The sequence below is a fragment of the Diadema setosum genome, chromosome 21 (genome assembly GCF_964275005.1).
Source record: "Diadema setosum chromosome 21, eeDiaSeto1, whole genome shotgun sequence".
In the NCBI taxonomy this organism is placed as follows: Eukaryota; Metazoa; Echinodermata; class Echinoidea; order Diadematoida; family Diadematidae; genus Diadema; species Diadema setosum.
The window spans coordinates 16,595,610-16,611,500 of record NC_092705.1 but is presented as its reverse complement, the minus strand read 5'-3'; the positions used below and the strand labels follow the sequence as shown (position 1 = coordinate 16,611,500).

At 36.9% G+C, this 15,891-nt stretch overlaps 1 protein-coding gene across 1 annotated transcript; it reads left to right on the top strand.

The window, feature by feature from the left end:
• Window positions 1–1,100: 1,100 nt before the first annotated feature.
• On the top strand, window positions 1,101–15,891 carry LOC140244536 (transmembrane protein 164-like). The gene is made up of 5 exons (XM_072324162.1): window positions 1,101–1,466; window positions 5,370–5,486; window positions 11,831–11,912; window positions 13,652–13,752; window positions 15,613–15,891. The coding sequence occupies exons 1-5, from the start codon at window positions 1,101–1,103 to the stop codon at window positions 15,811–15,813; spliced, it is 867 nt and encodes a 288-aa protein (XP_072180263.1). The 3' UTR covers window positions 15,814–15,891.

Genomic DNA, 15,891 nt, shown 5'->3' with positions numbered 1-15,891 from the left:
TTTTACAGTGGACACATTATAGTTTGACTTGGCTGGCCTTATAACATTTGCAGGCAAAACTTGTCTAGGTTATAAGTGCATCAAAACTCCTCTTGAACAAAGAGCAAGTTGTCCTCTAAGGATATCCAAGCAATACGTAGCTCATTTATCATATCATAGACATTGGAAACTGGGCAGGTCACCTGAAATGGGGAACATTGATACTGTCATAATCTTATGAAATCATATGCTCTTTCATATCTTATAAAAAATTTGTCATTAAATCTAAAAAAAAAAAAAAATTATCAAACCTCAAACCCCATCTTGACTGAAAGCTGTATGCTTTATTGATTCTTCTTTTTCTTCTTCTTCTTCTTCTTCTTCTTCTTCCAATAATGTATCCCTCTTTAATGGTAGAATGTAGTCATACTGACTACTATTTCTCTTTGATTGACAGGACTGGAAGTGAGCTTTAGATGGACTCTTTCTCTGCTGGACATTTGGAACTGAAAGAAAACTGCTGTGTCATGCTCCGTACACACACAGAAGCATCTCTACACATGGCATGCTGACGGAGTGTCACCTGATGGCGACTGAGCAATTCCACAGTCTATCTGGTAGCATGCAAGTCCTTGTTTGAACCTTGTGTCAGCGTATCTGTAAGAAACTCAAGACTGGTACATTTCAAGATGACATGCATCAATATGCTGGTATTTTAAATGAGCATCTGCTTCCAAGGATCAGACACTGTTGACAGTTTAGTGGTTAAACACAGAGGCAGTTTGGACAGCAATGCATTCAGCTCTGAACTGAATATTTGGATATTCTTGGATAAGTTTTCACAATCTTTGCCTCCTTTACAACAATGTTTGAAAATGTTCGAACATTGAACATGTATTTACTATAATGTATGATTATGGATTCACATTGGCACAGAATTTTAAACACAGCAGCTGACATTACATCTCTTTGATCTGCTGTAAACCTGTCATCTCTTCCTTGAGCACGACAATGCTACCCTGACAATAATTGTCGCATACAATCTACACAAAAAGAGCATCGAAGTGTGATGTTGAAAGGAGAGGAGCATTTTGAACCGTCCTTCACCGAACTGAACACAAATGAACTCAACTGAGTCGGTAGTCATGTGGAGCCTGACATCTCTTGACTGGCTCTACGGGGGCGTGGACCCAACTATCGCTGGAAATGGTGGCCAAGATTGCGTGGACTTCCTCACCCGCAGGCAGCGCGTGGTGGAGAGCGCCATCTTTGTCCTGCTGTGCTCCCTCGAGGTCTGGTTGTCATGGCGATGGCTCAAGGGGGTACCGGACTACACTGCGGAGAGCAAGAGCCAGGCGGAATGCTTCGGCAAGCGCTTTTTGCTGGTGGTCCTGTGCCTGACATTTGGAATTGAAGTGGGATTCAAGCTTGCCAATAAAACTGTGATTTTTCTGTTGAACCCATGTCACATGTTGACAATTGTACAGGTGAGCATCATAGGTAATTGTCCCCGTATCAAGTCCAGGGGGGACTTTACTTGAACAGAACTTATCATGTTGTCATTATTGAATTGGCACACCTGAATTTCACTGCTCAATTTACATTGGAGAAAGATTACACAAAACTGGTTTTTAAAGTTCATTGAATCTACACAGTAGCAGACAGAAATCTGCAAAATTGCAAATTTGAGGGAGTATCTGGAACAAGCTTTGATAGCAGTTCAGAATTTTAAAACTGAAAAAGAATTGAACAACAAAGGTCTCAAGGTTTGTGTGTTTGGTATTTTTTTTTCAGTGTGAGGAAACACTAATATTGAATTGTAAAAAAAAAAAATGTATAATACAAAGATACAGCACCAAACCACAAATATGTGATCTTGATGAACTTGATTTAAATGATGTTTTCTTTGCACTTGTAACTCTTTAGTTGGTTTTCTTTGATTTATTATCTTTTCTTTTTTTTTTAACTTCTTTTCTATCATACTACAGTGTATTGCAGACATGGTTTTCTTTAATAATAATAATAATGATAACTCAGTATTTATATAGCGCTTATCAATGAAATTCTCTAAGTGCTTTACATATATACCTAAACATAAACTACTGTATAATCCAAAATACTATAATTTACACAAACAATTAATCACTTAAATATTTAATAATTTAATGTATTATTGTTTTTTAACTCCTTTCCTACAATACTACAGTGTTCTACAGACATGGACCATGAATTCTGTACATCGTAATGTCACCTTCAGGTTTTGACAGCTATTGAATTGGATTTTTGTGTCCTAATACTGTACCCTGTAAAGAATATCATCATTCAGTTAACATATTTTGTTGTACATACTACAGCTGTAGTACAGTAATAATGTCCATACACGTGTAGGTGACGGTCCATTGGGATTTAGGTGTAAATTTGATAAATGTGCAAGTGGAGGTTGGTGATTCAATTAAACAGAGCAGTTTCATTACAAATCACACATGAAATATTAGAAAGTTTATGAAATGAAATGTTTTCACTCATGCAGTGATGTCAGTTACAACCACTTCTCCAGGCAAATATTTTAATACTGTGATAGTGGATATTTTCGCGCGACTAATTTTTTGCGCTTGGCCAGGTAAGATAAGTTTCGCATGTTTTTAATTCCATGGAATCAAGACATCAACTACTGGAACATACATGTATGGCAAGCTGTGTAAAAATATTTGCATGCTTTTATTTTCGCGCTATTTTCTGGTTGCGCGAATTGTGCGAAAATTTCCACTTTTACAGTACTTATCATGAAGCAGACTTTATGTCACCAGGGCCCTGTTTTGTGAAGAGTTATAATTGATTATTTGATTTCTATCATAAGTCTATGACACCCTGTGTGTTAAAGAAATTTATAATTGATTCATCTTTTGATAAAACGGGGCCAAGTTTTCAATCCTCCAGTTGGATTGTTTGCAAAATATTCTAGAAGTCATGTTTTTGAGGGTTGATTTAACAACTTCAGCTCTTTAACCCATAAAAGTCACCATTTCTCTGTTTTGTTTACAAATAATGTGATCTGAAAGTTATAATTTTGGTTTTCATTGTTACCTCCTTAAAAACAGGGAATTTAATGAAGATTATGTGTTTCATGTATTAAGACATGACCATGTCCATGACATTCTAACAAGTCCAATTTGGATGAAAGTTCTGTTTATGAGTTATCTGTCGTTATACTCTTCTGAAACAGTACTTTATATTTTTGTTTTGAATTTCTTTTACTGTTAATATTTCATTTATTTTGTAGAATTCTAGGAGTGCAAGTAACTCAGGTGGAAATGTTGTATGTTTTGAAAGTCATTCTGGTAGATTCAACTAAAGATTGTCAATATCGGCCTTTGCATTGCAACTCAGTTTCCTGTAGTTAATGGAATTTCCTGTGGCTGCATTCTGTGCATATTCAATGTTATCGTGAAGTAACTGCTATTTTTATCCAAGTGCAAACAACTTCGGTCATATTCAGAAGACAATAGACTGGAGGTTATATACCGTAGTTGCTGGCCTCCCCATACACATGCTTTCAAATGGCCAATAGATGTCTCACTAAAAGTTGTGTTATTTACTGGGCACAAGGCAGTCTTATTTATTTTTTACATTCTCCATCCTATATTTGTATATATATATATACAGACAACTAAAACGAAGTATGTACACACCATATATTGATCAAAAGTGTTGGTTAAAGTATTTGTGCAGGCACTACATGTATACTAAACTGGTGTGGGAGCACAGTAATTTCATAATTTCCTTACCCAACACACATCTTCTCAATGCATGTACATTCTTTCTATACAGCCTACAATGTACTCCCAAAGAGGTAAATACAAAAAAAAAAAAAAAAAAAAAAAAAAAAAAATGTAATTTACCAAGTGCACTCATTCTACTGGACTGTTGAACAGAAAACCACATTGTACCAGTGATTACACAATATTATGCAATTATCCTTCATAATATCAACAATCTGTCTGTTGTTCTGGTGGCAAATACTTCACCATTGATTTTAAACAGAGACTTTGGCAAATGAGTCCATTTGAAAAAGCAGCCTCTTGTCACATTGCTTTTTCTTGAGTAAAAAGTTTTTGTGGCAAAGAGTCTTGATAAAACTGGTGTCTGTGATGGTCTTGTGTAGCATTACAAAGAGATGCCCTTGATTTCTTATTGGCTCAGTACAAGTTGCTATTGGATCTCTCACTTTTGTGAGTTCCTGGAGGCAAAAAGGAAGTCCTTGTTACAAGTGAAAAAAAGGGGGAAATAAACTGAACCCAAACCTATTGTATTCCTTGCAGGCACTAAACTTGTAAACAAGTCACATTTCAAAGGTTACACATAGCACGCACACTACCACATCGCCATCTGTGTATCAAAGTAGGATTTTTGTTTTTGTTTTTGTTTGTTTGTTGTTGTTGTTTGTTTGTTTTTTTTTTGAGATCCAGGGAGCTAGGGTGTAAGATTTTTTAGTAGCTCTCCTCCATTAGATTTCTAGTGTTTAGTACTGCTCAGGAAATCTGGATACACAGATTTATTCACTTATGTACTTTGCAAAAAGCATCCATTTAGCATACCAGTACCTCTTAATCCCTTGATACCAACATGGACCTACAACCGTTGAACCGTACATGTACGGTAGGTCCATTATACCAGTCCCTTTAAATCCCAGTGATCGAAGGTCATGGTATCAGTGATATTCCAAACAAGGGAGTTTTGTTATGTGTTGTAGACAGTCTTTTTTTTGGGGGGGGGGGGGGGGTGGGGAGGAGGAGGGGGAGGTGCCCACTATAATGACAACAATATGAAAGAAGTTAGCATTTCAGAAAATACAATGTAGAATTGCTTGGTTTGGGTGCTGTCTTTTATTTTAATATATATATTCAGCTGTAACTGGGCCCGGCTTCAGTACACATGTAATTTATGCGCTAACATAGTGATGCACCTGACACAATGCATAACCATGTATTACAACATTATCATGATAGCTCCACAGTTACGGCTGACAAAAGTCGCAGTACTGTCTTAAAAGTAAATAGTACTGTACACTGGAACTGTCATGATTTATGTCCCATAGATTGGGTGTTGTACAAGTGTGTGCATGGCATTACTATGAATCAGGGTAGAACAAAATTCCATTAAATTTCAGTGAGGTACATGTATGTAGACTGCTGTCCATAGAACAAATGTTCTTTGATCAACATTGATGTCTTTTATTACTGTTGTCCTTCTTAATAGGACCATGAGTCTGCAAGCAATATGCATTGTTTCTTTTGCTGTGTTCATCCTTCGCTCATAAAACATTTCATGAATATTGGCAGTTATTGCCGTATGTTATTGAAGTTTCTATTGTTGGCGAAATCTGTTTCCAGATCTACCTCCTAGCAGCGCCACCCAGCAAGCTTGTCACAGTCATCTTCAGAATGCAGATTTCTGCTCTCAGCTGTCCTCTGCTTGCCATAGTCTTGCCCGTACTCAACACAAGAGTGGTAAGTGCCCATCACAGATCTTTGCTTAGTTGTGGCTGTTGACTGCTGTACAGATTATCGTAAGCCTTCTCATTAGAAACAATTAGCCTCATACTTTAGAATCACTCTTGTAATCCTCGGATCAAGTCTTTTTAGAATTTTTCTGCTGAAATTACAAGTTGTGTCATTATCACATGTATGCAACCTTTGAATTTTACTACATAATGTTATGAATATTGGAGAAAGATTACTAAGAACTGATTTTGATTGATTAAATCTGCTCAAAATTTAAAGGAAATCGAATAAGTCCACCAACATGAGAGAGGAACAAGAACTAGGAATCTCCTAGTTTGTAGGCCTATTGTTAGGAATTGGTTATGACGTATTATTTTTAAAAGCAATATTAAAGAGGCTTTTAAACAATCTGTTTTTGAAACAATACCGGTAGGTAGATTAATGAATGACAAGGACCACAAATGAGAGATTAATGTTTTCCTTTCCCTGTAAAAAAGCACATACACCAAATGTGACAAGTAAATGTCATACACACACACACACACACACACACACACACACACACACACACACACACACAAAGATAAACAGCACCAAATCACAGTATGTGGTTTCTATGACTTTATACACTACAGTGTGTATAGCTTACTGTAAAACCAGACATTTTTCTGTAGTGTGCATGAAAATTTTGCGAATTACCAAGATTCCCATTAAGATGTATACAAAAGGCTTTTTCTTTCACAATACATAAAATGCTAGTGACAATTTGCGAAAGTTTCATGCAGCTAATGTTTCTGGTTTTACAGCAGTGCTGCATTACACAGCCTGCCAGTCAATCTGCATTGTGAATAGGACTAACATGCTGTCCAGTGTTATTTTTGTCAGTGTGCCTAAAGCAGAACTTGTAAGCAAATGACACACACCCTTTAAATGAGATGTTTTCCATGAGTTTACTTCCTCAATTCACTGAAATATTGGTATGAGTCTTTTCAGTCACACATTCTCTGTGTCTTCCCAATAGGCCAGGAAGGATGTTATCATATTGCTAAAATTGTAAAGAATATAATCTGTATGCTGCTAATGAATGATAGCAATAGTAATATTGATGTTTACTACAGCCATATGTGACCTGCAATACCACATCTAGCATTTCTTTACATCAAAATTCCTATGGAAGTTTTGAAAAGGGTAAATGTCAATACATTGTATTTTTGTATGATTAAATTTTTGAACTGGGTGGCTCAAAAATTGCAGTTTCTTGAATTTGTGCTGCACAATTATCAACCTACATTTTGTACATTGTACTATGCAAAAGGAACAGATAAAATTGTGAAGAAATTTTCACGGAATTTAGAATTTGCGCTGGTCCGAAATAGCGCCAATCATGCAAAAATAAATGTACTGCAAAAATTTCTGCGTTTACAGTATCCTAAAATATCATCAGCTGGTGCTTAGCTTTGCATGTGCTAATAATAGACATACTGGCAACTTGTGAGATAGTGGATGTACAAACAAGGAGATGTTTGGTGTTTGTGTGTGTGTGTATGTGTGTGTGTAATGAGCATTATCTGTTGTGTGCGCTGCACTTAGTGAAAGTATTACAAGTCAAAAATAGAATGCTAATCAATAGAACATCAATGAGGAGAATAGAATTCTGCTTGTCAACTGCTAGAGAGGTGTTTTTACCTAGACTCTTCCCCAGTCACAAGAATGGTAAGAATGTAGAGGTCTTCCTTGCATATGAACATGTGCAGTTCAAATGCTGGGGCATGTCATTTTTTTTTTTTTTTCAGTTGAAGCAGCTCTTCATTAATAGTCAAATTAAAAATTCTGTGTCAGTCCCCCCGTGACACAGTTCACAAACAGTGAAAAATATATGATGCTTTACTCTAAATAGGCGTTAAGGTAACCTTCCAGATCAGCCTTTTTCATGGTAGCCATGAATGAATTTGACTCTTGTTTTTTTTTTTTCAACATGCATTGGTGTCATAGAGACAATAATTAAATGTAGAGACTGTTGAAATGATATATGAAATGATTGAAAAGTTCTCTGTTTATTTTGTTGCATTCCTGGCTGAAAGTGGAGAGGGATGGTTTAATTGTAGCATGGTGTCTGAGAAGTCTGTGTATTTTATAGGCTGAGTGTAACATGTCCCTCATAGGCCTTGCTTAATTTCAAGTTCAACAGAATGCTATAGGCTCTAGTAGGCCTATAGTGTTTATACTGTGATGCATTCAAAACACTTGGTGCTTGTGAAGTGCTTTTTTTTTTATTGTACAATGTGGTATTGAAGTACATGTATGTGCTCAAATATTGTATGCCCAACCACCACCCCCCTCCCCCCCCCCCAAAAAAAAAAAGAAGAGAAAAAATTTGCAAGAACAATTAAAAGAATGATCCTCATGCTGTTGCCCAATCATGTTTATGCCTATCTTTCATTGAGATACAATGTAAGTCTCCATTTCTAAAAGACTGGGAAATGCTTGCATTAATAATTTAAGGCCATTTTAGTATACATGATGTGTATCCATCTTTATGGTACAAGTGTGCTCTTATATTCCCATCACATTACACTATATTTGTACACCAGTGAATATAATATACAATGTCCATACTTTGCTTTGTACATTAGTAAATAAGGATCGATCAGTGACAATTTTTATTTAAGTCCATAGGTACAACTCTATATTCATTCTTTAATTGATGAGCAGTAGACATGAGGCTGAATAGTCTTTAAAGGGGCATTCCAGACAATTTTCATAATTTCACATCATGTAGTACATAAATCAACAGCTCCATGTATAGATTCGTAGAATTTGTTGATGTCCTTGAGCAGAGAAACCAATAAACTGAAAATCTTAAACAAATTACACTGTTGATGACATCAGAGCCTCACATATTTCAGACATGTAGTTAGTGTAATTCCATTACAATACTGCCTGCTCAACACATTCACCTGTGAAGAATCTACATTGTACATGTATGTACACGAAGTGCATGCATGCCTTATTATTTCGTTCTGCTTCCTTGAGCCCCAACTCATGCATTCTTATGATGAGGCTGCCATGTCATCATCCTTGTTCACTGCAATTTGTTATAAATTTTGAAAACATTCTCATTCCTCATCCCTGTAGCTATAAATCCTGAAACTCGGTATTCAATTTAACTAATTTTTAATATAGTTGTTCAAATGTAAAAGTCTGAAAATCATTCGGAGGTCCCCTTTAATGGTACTTAATTTGCAAGCATTTGGAAGAATAATGAATATTTGAAGCACAACCATGGGTGTCACAGCAGATGTCTTTTGTCAAGCCTATTAAAGCTCATTTGCATACAAATTGGGTGTTCGTGGTATGTGTGTGATATTGCAGACATGCCATAGAAAACATAAATTAACACACTTAAAATTTGTACGTGATCCATGAAAAGGCCATCCTGTCTTGTGCGAAGGATAAAAGGTTCAAAACCTAAACATGGGTTGCTAACATGAACAATGGCCCTTCATTAGCAATGAGATTAATTGGATGTGAAAGAGGATCCCATGTGCTATGGATTATGAATACATTCACTATGTATCTAAACAGCATGATATCATCCGACATACTGTATCTCTCTCATATTGTAATGAAGTATCGACTCTCATGACAAATGGTGATAATAGCATCATTAATCATGTGTAAGGAACAGAACCTGGGCATGTAATGTCAGCAATAAATCTCTCAGAAGTGTCTGCTTTGAACCCAGAATTGGAAGCACTAATGGTCTCATATCGTCTGGAGCTTTTATAAAGGCGAGTGAAGCCCAAATTTACAGTGTACTATTACATATATATGGATTGTTGTAATGCAGCAATACTAAGAACACATCAGCAAATTTTGAGGAAAATCAGACAATCTATTAAAATGTTATGAATTGTTTAGCCTCTGTTCCAAGATTACTGGATGAGAAGACTACAGCATTTTCCAATGTCAGGCATGGATGACATACATGTATTAAAAATGAAATACATGTATTTAAAAGAATAATTATTGTGTTTTCACTTTTCTAGCATCATGAAAGAGCATTTGATATACCTCTTTCACAGAGCAGGGGGAATGATCCCTTTACATACTATGAAGGTCATTAACAAGATGAAAGAAACTGTACTTTTCATCGCTGATGACATTTTTTTAATTCTCTTTATATTTTCTTTCTATCATTGTCCTGCAGTGACATCACAACTCTAATGATCTTCTCATCCAGTGATGGTGGCATCAAAACTTGAAAATTCAATTCATTACTTTTCTATAGATTGACAAATTTTCCTTAAACTAGGCTTATTTACCTACTTCGTGTACACTGCATTTTCTTGATCCACATAATATACAGTACTTGGATTTCATTCTTATCAGTGGCACATTTGTAGGTGACAGTCCAAAGCCCTGCGGATGTACAGTATACTGTAAAACACAATACATACATTCGTGGCATGAAAATGCACGTGAGCATTCCTCGTTTTACAGTACCGGTACTGTAAAAGTGGAAATTTTCGTGGTGTTGAAATTTTTGCACGCGAAAAGCACGCTAATATTTTTGCTTGCCATATGTTCTAGTATAGTTGATGTCTTGATTGCGTGGAATTAAAAACACACGAAACTCTTCTTACCTGGCCGAGTGTAAAAAATTAATCATGCAAAAATATCCACTTTTACAGTATGTGGCAAATGAAATAGCATTTGAAGAGAAATTATTCCATTGTAGCCTGAGTGAACACTGATGAGAACTGCGTACGTGTATTTTCATTTTGTATTGTCTAGCACTGTCATCACATGGCCAGACAGAATTGTTATAAAAAACAAACAACAGTTTCCTGCAGAGGTGAAGCAAGACACCATGTTATGTAGGCCTACAGGTACACTGTCTCAAGGACCATTCATTATGTTCATCTGTCTTGTGTCTTTGAGAGCATGGCATTGGATGAGATTTAAATGTGTTGGGTTTTGTTGTATTAAATGGGTCTTTACTTTGGTTGGCTGACTGGTTTGCGCTGATACAAGAAATAACACACGTTTAACATTTCATGACCTAGACCCGACCTCATAAAGAGAGATGCAGCTATGAACTTGCTCTGATAATGCCAGTTGCCATGGCAATGCCTGAAAGGCTCACACAGTGACATGGTTGATTGTTTCCTACCCAGGAGCTGCCATGCAATTATGTACTATGCCTGTACGAGTATGTTACAGTATATTGCAATTTTGTATGCGATGTACATAATGGCCAAATAACTGAGAACAGTATGATAACTAGAGAAACACTCTGAGAGAGCAGACCTCTGCAAAGCAGCTCATTCCCATCACTGATCTTGTTCTTCCATAGAGATCAGTGATTTCCACCCATACAACTCGTATGCATGCTGAAAGTCACCCTATTTCCCAATGCAGAAGCCTTTAGTTATGTCATCAACTTCCAGCTGTGCGGCACACCTCACCTTAGCAGAAACTAGAGCTCGCATTTTAGTGCGCATATGAAAACCTCAAAGATGCGCAGCTTGAACTCCCAGGTTCATTGGCCCTACCTGCCAAAATATTGGAAATCCTTCATAAAATCCATAAAAAGTACAGGATCTCTACAAAAAAAAAAAAAAAAAAAAAAAAAAAAAAAAAAAAAAAAAAAAAAATCTGTTCCATGTGTTACTCTCAACCTTTCTGTAAGTTTCTTCCAAATCTGTTCTCAACTTTTTCAGTTATTATGCACACAGACAAGCAAACAAACAAACCAACACCGATGAAAACATAACTTCCTTCCTTCCTTGGTGGAGGTAACAATCATGATGGTGATGATTATGATGATGATCATGACAATTATGGTAACTACTGCAAGATTTTCAGATTGCAGATGTTGCAGTATGCTACAAACTCGCAAAGCCTCCTTCCCTGGGACTACGTACTGTAAACAACAATATTTTCGCGTGATCAATTTACCCCACTGAGCAGCTCAAAAACTTGTTCGCAGGTTCTTGAATTTGCATTGCGCAAATGTCAATTTATTCAAAGTGTGCAGAGAAAGTTGTGAAGATATTTTTGCGGGTTTTAGAACTCGCACTCGCCGGAAGTACTGTGGGGCAAAATACGCAAAAAATCAATGTACCGCGAAAATTTATGCATTTGTGGTATAAAACTCACTCTTGAGCAAGTAATATGAATACCATAGGCATATGCCTGTCTGAAGTATGGGGCTCTTGCCCAAATGTCAGTCCAGGTGAGCAGGAGAAATATGATGGTACAGTGTAATTGCCTGAAGTGATTTATTATAAATCAAAGGGGGTTCAAGTTCTGACAAAGTTTCCCTGTCTTTTTCTCTCCAACAGCTACCATTCGAGCCAGAATTATATTGGATTCAACACCTTCTCATTTACGTCGTCATTCCGCCATACCTCATGAGCCTTGGAGGTCAGTAGAGCTTGTGATTGCTTGAAATCTTTAATCCATAGTGCATCCCTAAATGCTGTATGATTTCTTTTCATAGGAATTTGCACTCAGTGACATCAAACATCAACTTACAACTTGTACATTGCATTATGTTTTGTATTTCCTTTATTATTTCTTTGAAAAATTCCTTTGAAATCTTAATAATTCAGAGCTTCACTAAATGCTGTCTGATTTCTTTGCAAAGGTATTTGTATTTGCATAACAAACATGTCTTGTATTTCCTTTCATTTCCCTCGCAAAAAAGCATATAGAAATGCAATTATTTTTCTCTTTATCGTAAATAATGCTGTTCATGCCATATTTCATGGGCATAATATTTGGCATATTTGGACTTGTGAGAAAGTATCTAGTATCTCAGGTGGTTCATTTTGCGATATAAGGGGTGTACAGTGAAAGAATTAGAAAAGCATGTTGCTCCCTTTGAGGAAGCAAAGTTTACAAAATGCAATCTTGGAGATGATACATTTCATTTGTGCTGTCAGAGGCAACATTTTTCATGTTAGTAATTTTGGTGATATCAGTTGTGCAATTTCTGAAAAATAACCATATGATTGCTATTATGTGGCATTTACAGTGTACATACTGGAATCTTGGTGTACTAGTGATTAGTAGTAAAAGATATGTCATAACAAAAGTACAATTTTTTTTTTTTTTTTTTTTTTTTTTTTTAAGGGATGGTACAGTATTGGTGGAGATGAGAGTTGGGCTTTTAACTATTAGCGAGATACCAAGAAAACACATATGATATAGTACAGAGCATACCATTTTAAGAGGAATTCAAAGTTTATTTGATGAAAATCAGGTTTGGAATGACTGAAACATCCAAAAGCAAAGTAAAACAAAGCAATCGTAATAAAGTGTTGGTCCCACACTTTATTAGAATTGCTCTTTTTTGGATATCTCAGCCATTTCAAAACCAAATTTCGTCAAATAAATGTTGAATTCCTCATAAAATTACATGCTCTTTCATATTTCATAGGAGGTTTCTCATTATCTCACAAAAAAATGTTAGAAACCTCAAATTAGGTCTCAACCAAAACTATACGATCCCTTTAAACACTTGATGTATTCTTATTAACTATTAAACAGATATATTGAAAAAATACCTTGTCCCATCTATATCATTGTAGTAATTTATACTGTGTAGGGGCAAAAACCTCAGGTTTGAATAGTTAAGTCCTTGCTGTGGCTATGAAAATCATTGCACTAATATCTGTACGTGAAGCAAATGCAACAATGAAGCAGGGCTCCATTGTATATTTCAACCCTGTTATTTGAAAACATACCAACCAGACCATCATCTTGAATAAAGGAATGAATAGAAAGAAAGAAATGAAATCATGTGTCCATCAATGCATGATCAGACAGAGCTGCCAAATATCCTTGATTCTACTGGAAGTTCTCTGAAAATTTGAAACTCTCTTTTTGTCCTTTAAGATTAGGATACAAAGCCTCCCTGGTTTGGGAATCTAATATTTTATCTGCTGTGGGGCGTGAAACACATTGTGTATGTGCCCTTTGGAACCTCCTTGAGTTTAATGTGTAAATGTTGGCAGCCCTGATATCAAGAAAACATCACTTCCAGATGTCAAGTGCATGATAGATGGTACCAGGTAATGATGAACCTCTTTGCAGTCCTAGAAGGATTGTTGTTAAATCCATTCACAGATGGCTTGTTTTCCTTCTCAATCCTTGCTCAGGTGTGTACAAGACGGAGGGAATGTGGGACTTCTCCTGGTGCACTTTCACCCTAGGCTTCCTCTTCCTCTACCACGTCGTTGTCCTACAGATCATTGGAGTCGTGAGTGTGCCCCCCTCACCCCCCCCCCCCCATAACCTTTAACATGCCAAGTCATGTTAATCAGTCATCCAACAAATACAGTGGCGGATCAAGGAGGGGGCGCACTTGACACACGCCCTCCTTTATTTTTATGTTAAAAGAAGAAAAATGAAAGCGGGCGTGTGCAGCCCCCTTTTATTTATTTTTTTTATTTTGACCCCCTCCTTCCAGAATACCAGGATTCGCCCTTTAGATACATTACATGTATTCATACTTTTCCTTTTGAGGAACCAAGCAAGCTTCCTGTTTAACATTGCTGATAGTTGCTCTCACCCATCAAATCAATTTGTGGGACCATTATATCCATATCAAGTGGCAGAGGTTTGCTTGAACTGAAACATCATTAAATGCTCACATTACCTCCATATTTACTCTAGATGGCATTATGGTTTCCTGTCTTGGAAGCAGCCCTGATGCCATGGTCATTATGGACTACAATGATTAACCATTAGACTCCATAAGTGTTTGCGTTCAACCCTTTGGGTAGACTTTATATCAAAGGTCAGTGGCAATCATGTGGAAGGTGTGTTTCTAATTTCTATGGCCACTGTTACAACACTTAAAACGTCATGTGACCATCCAGCTGTTACTCCTATCGTTCCACGGGGTCACTTCCTATTCGTAATTCCAAGATTTGAAACACACTCACATCCCTTCATACATTGGGTGTTTCAAGTTGGTGCTAGTGCTGGTGTTAGTGCAATCTCAACACTAGCTCCAGTAATGATCCTGAACTTGAAATTGTTTTTTTCGTTGTGCAGTTCCTGTGCTACTTTGCTGTGGTGTGAAGATAACACTTGGGGATTAGTAAATATGATTGGAATATAACTTGCTTTGATATTAACATTGGTGTTGGAGCTCGATATGAGGCAGTTGTTACAATTGTACATCTCATTTTATTACTCGCCTTGTCAACGATGGAGTGTGTTTTACTCTGAAAATTACATCACATGTTCTCTGTGTTGAGTGCTTATCCCTGTACTTACACTTGTCTCAAAGTGGAAGAGGCAGTCCAGGTAGCAACCTTGTGATTTTACGGCTGACCATTCAATTTATTGCATTCAATTTATTGCTGCCCCCCCCCCCTTTTGAGGACTGTATGGAAAACACAGAAGAAATACAAGGGAACAAATCATACATTAAATCAAAGTGTAATTGAAATATCAAACTGATAATATTTGCAGTGGTTATGGAATCATCATGTAAATAAGATATAACCACAAGAATAAAAGCAAAATATGCCAAGCGTGTGCAAAAGTGCCAGTTGCAGCATTTGTTTCAGAGTATAATTTTTATATTATATTTCATAGCGGAAATTTGCTTGATAAAGGCCATGTTATGCTAATGCACAATCGGCACTGAAGTGAGAATGTAAAGTAGTAATAAAGTTAGTCTTCATGGAAACCAGAGAGAAAATAATTTTTCATCTCAATGTCGCCTCTGAGAAATGTTATCACACCTCACCACACTGTAAATTGCGATTCATCAATGTTATTGGTAGCTTTTATCACAGTTTGTCTTCTTCCAGAGGATGCCAGAAAATGTTTGTAAGCAATTGTCATAGTCAAGTTTTAAGAAATACATAGAGAGGGAAATCTAACCATATGATAGCCAGAAATACAGTTCACTGTCAAAGCCATCAGATAATGCTCCCACTAAGTGTACTGAAGAAAATGCCAACACAAAGTTTTAAGCAAATATTTGCAAAATGCTTGCATGCTGGTTGGGAAGCTTAGCAGTATTTGAAATATGCTATCGAGTCCTGAAGATTCACAAAGTTCTTTTTATTATGTCTTCCTTCGTTTGCACATTCCGAAACAGTTGACGCAGACCAACCTGAACAACATGGTGTGCCCGGCGGTCAGTGACCCGTTCCACGGACCCTTCTACCGTGTCTGCGCCTTCTTCCACCAGCACGCCCTCTTCCCGCTCCACGTAAAGGTCTACACGTACATCGTCAAGTCGCTGATTCACACCGACTCGGAAAGCTGGAACGGTGAGGTCGTCAAGAAGGACAAGTGAAAGAGTGAAGATTGGGAAGAGGAAGACTGCTAAGGCTGAACAGTCAACAGGGCAGGTATAGCTGCCTGTCTGCACAAT

What these genes read in the sequence shown, in the direction of transcription:
- LOC140244536 (XM_072324162.1), top strand. Translation starts at nt 1,101, where the DNA reads ATGAACTCAACTGAGTCGGTAGTCATGTGGAGCCTGACATCTCTTGAC. An exon ending in ACATGTTGACAATTGTACAG is followed by an intron (nt 1,467 to 5,369) that starts GTGAGCATCATA and finishes ATCTGTTTCCAG; the next exon opens with ATCTACCTCCTAGCAGCGCC. An exon ending in CCGTACTCAACACAAGAGTG is followed by an intron (nt 5,487 to 11,830) that starts GTAAGTGCCCAT and finishes TCTCTCCAACAG; the next exon opens with CTACCATTCGAGCCAGAATT.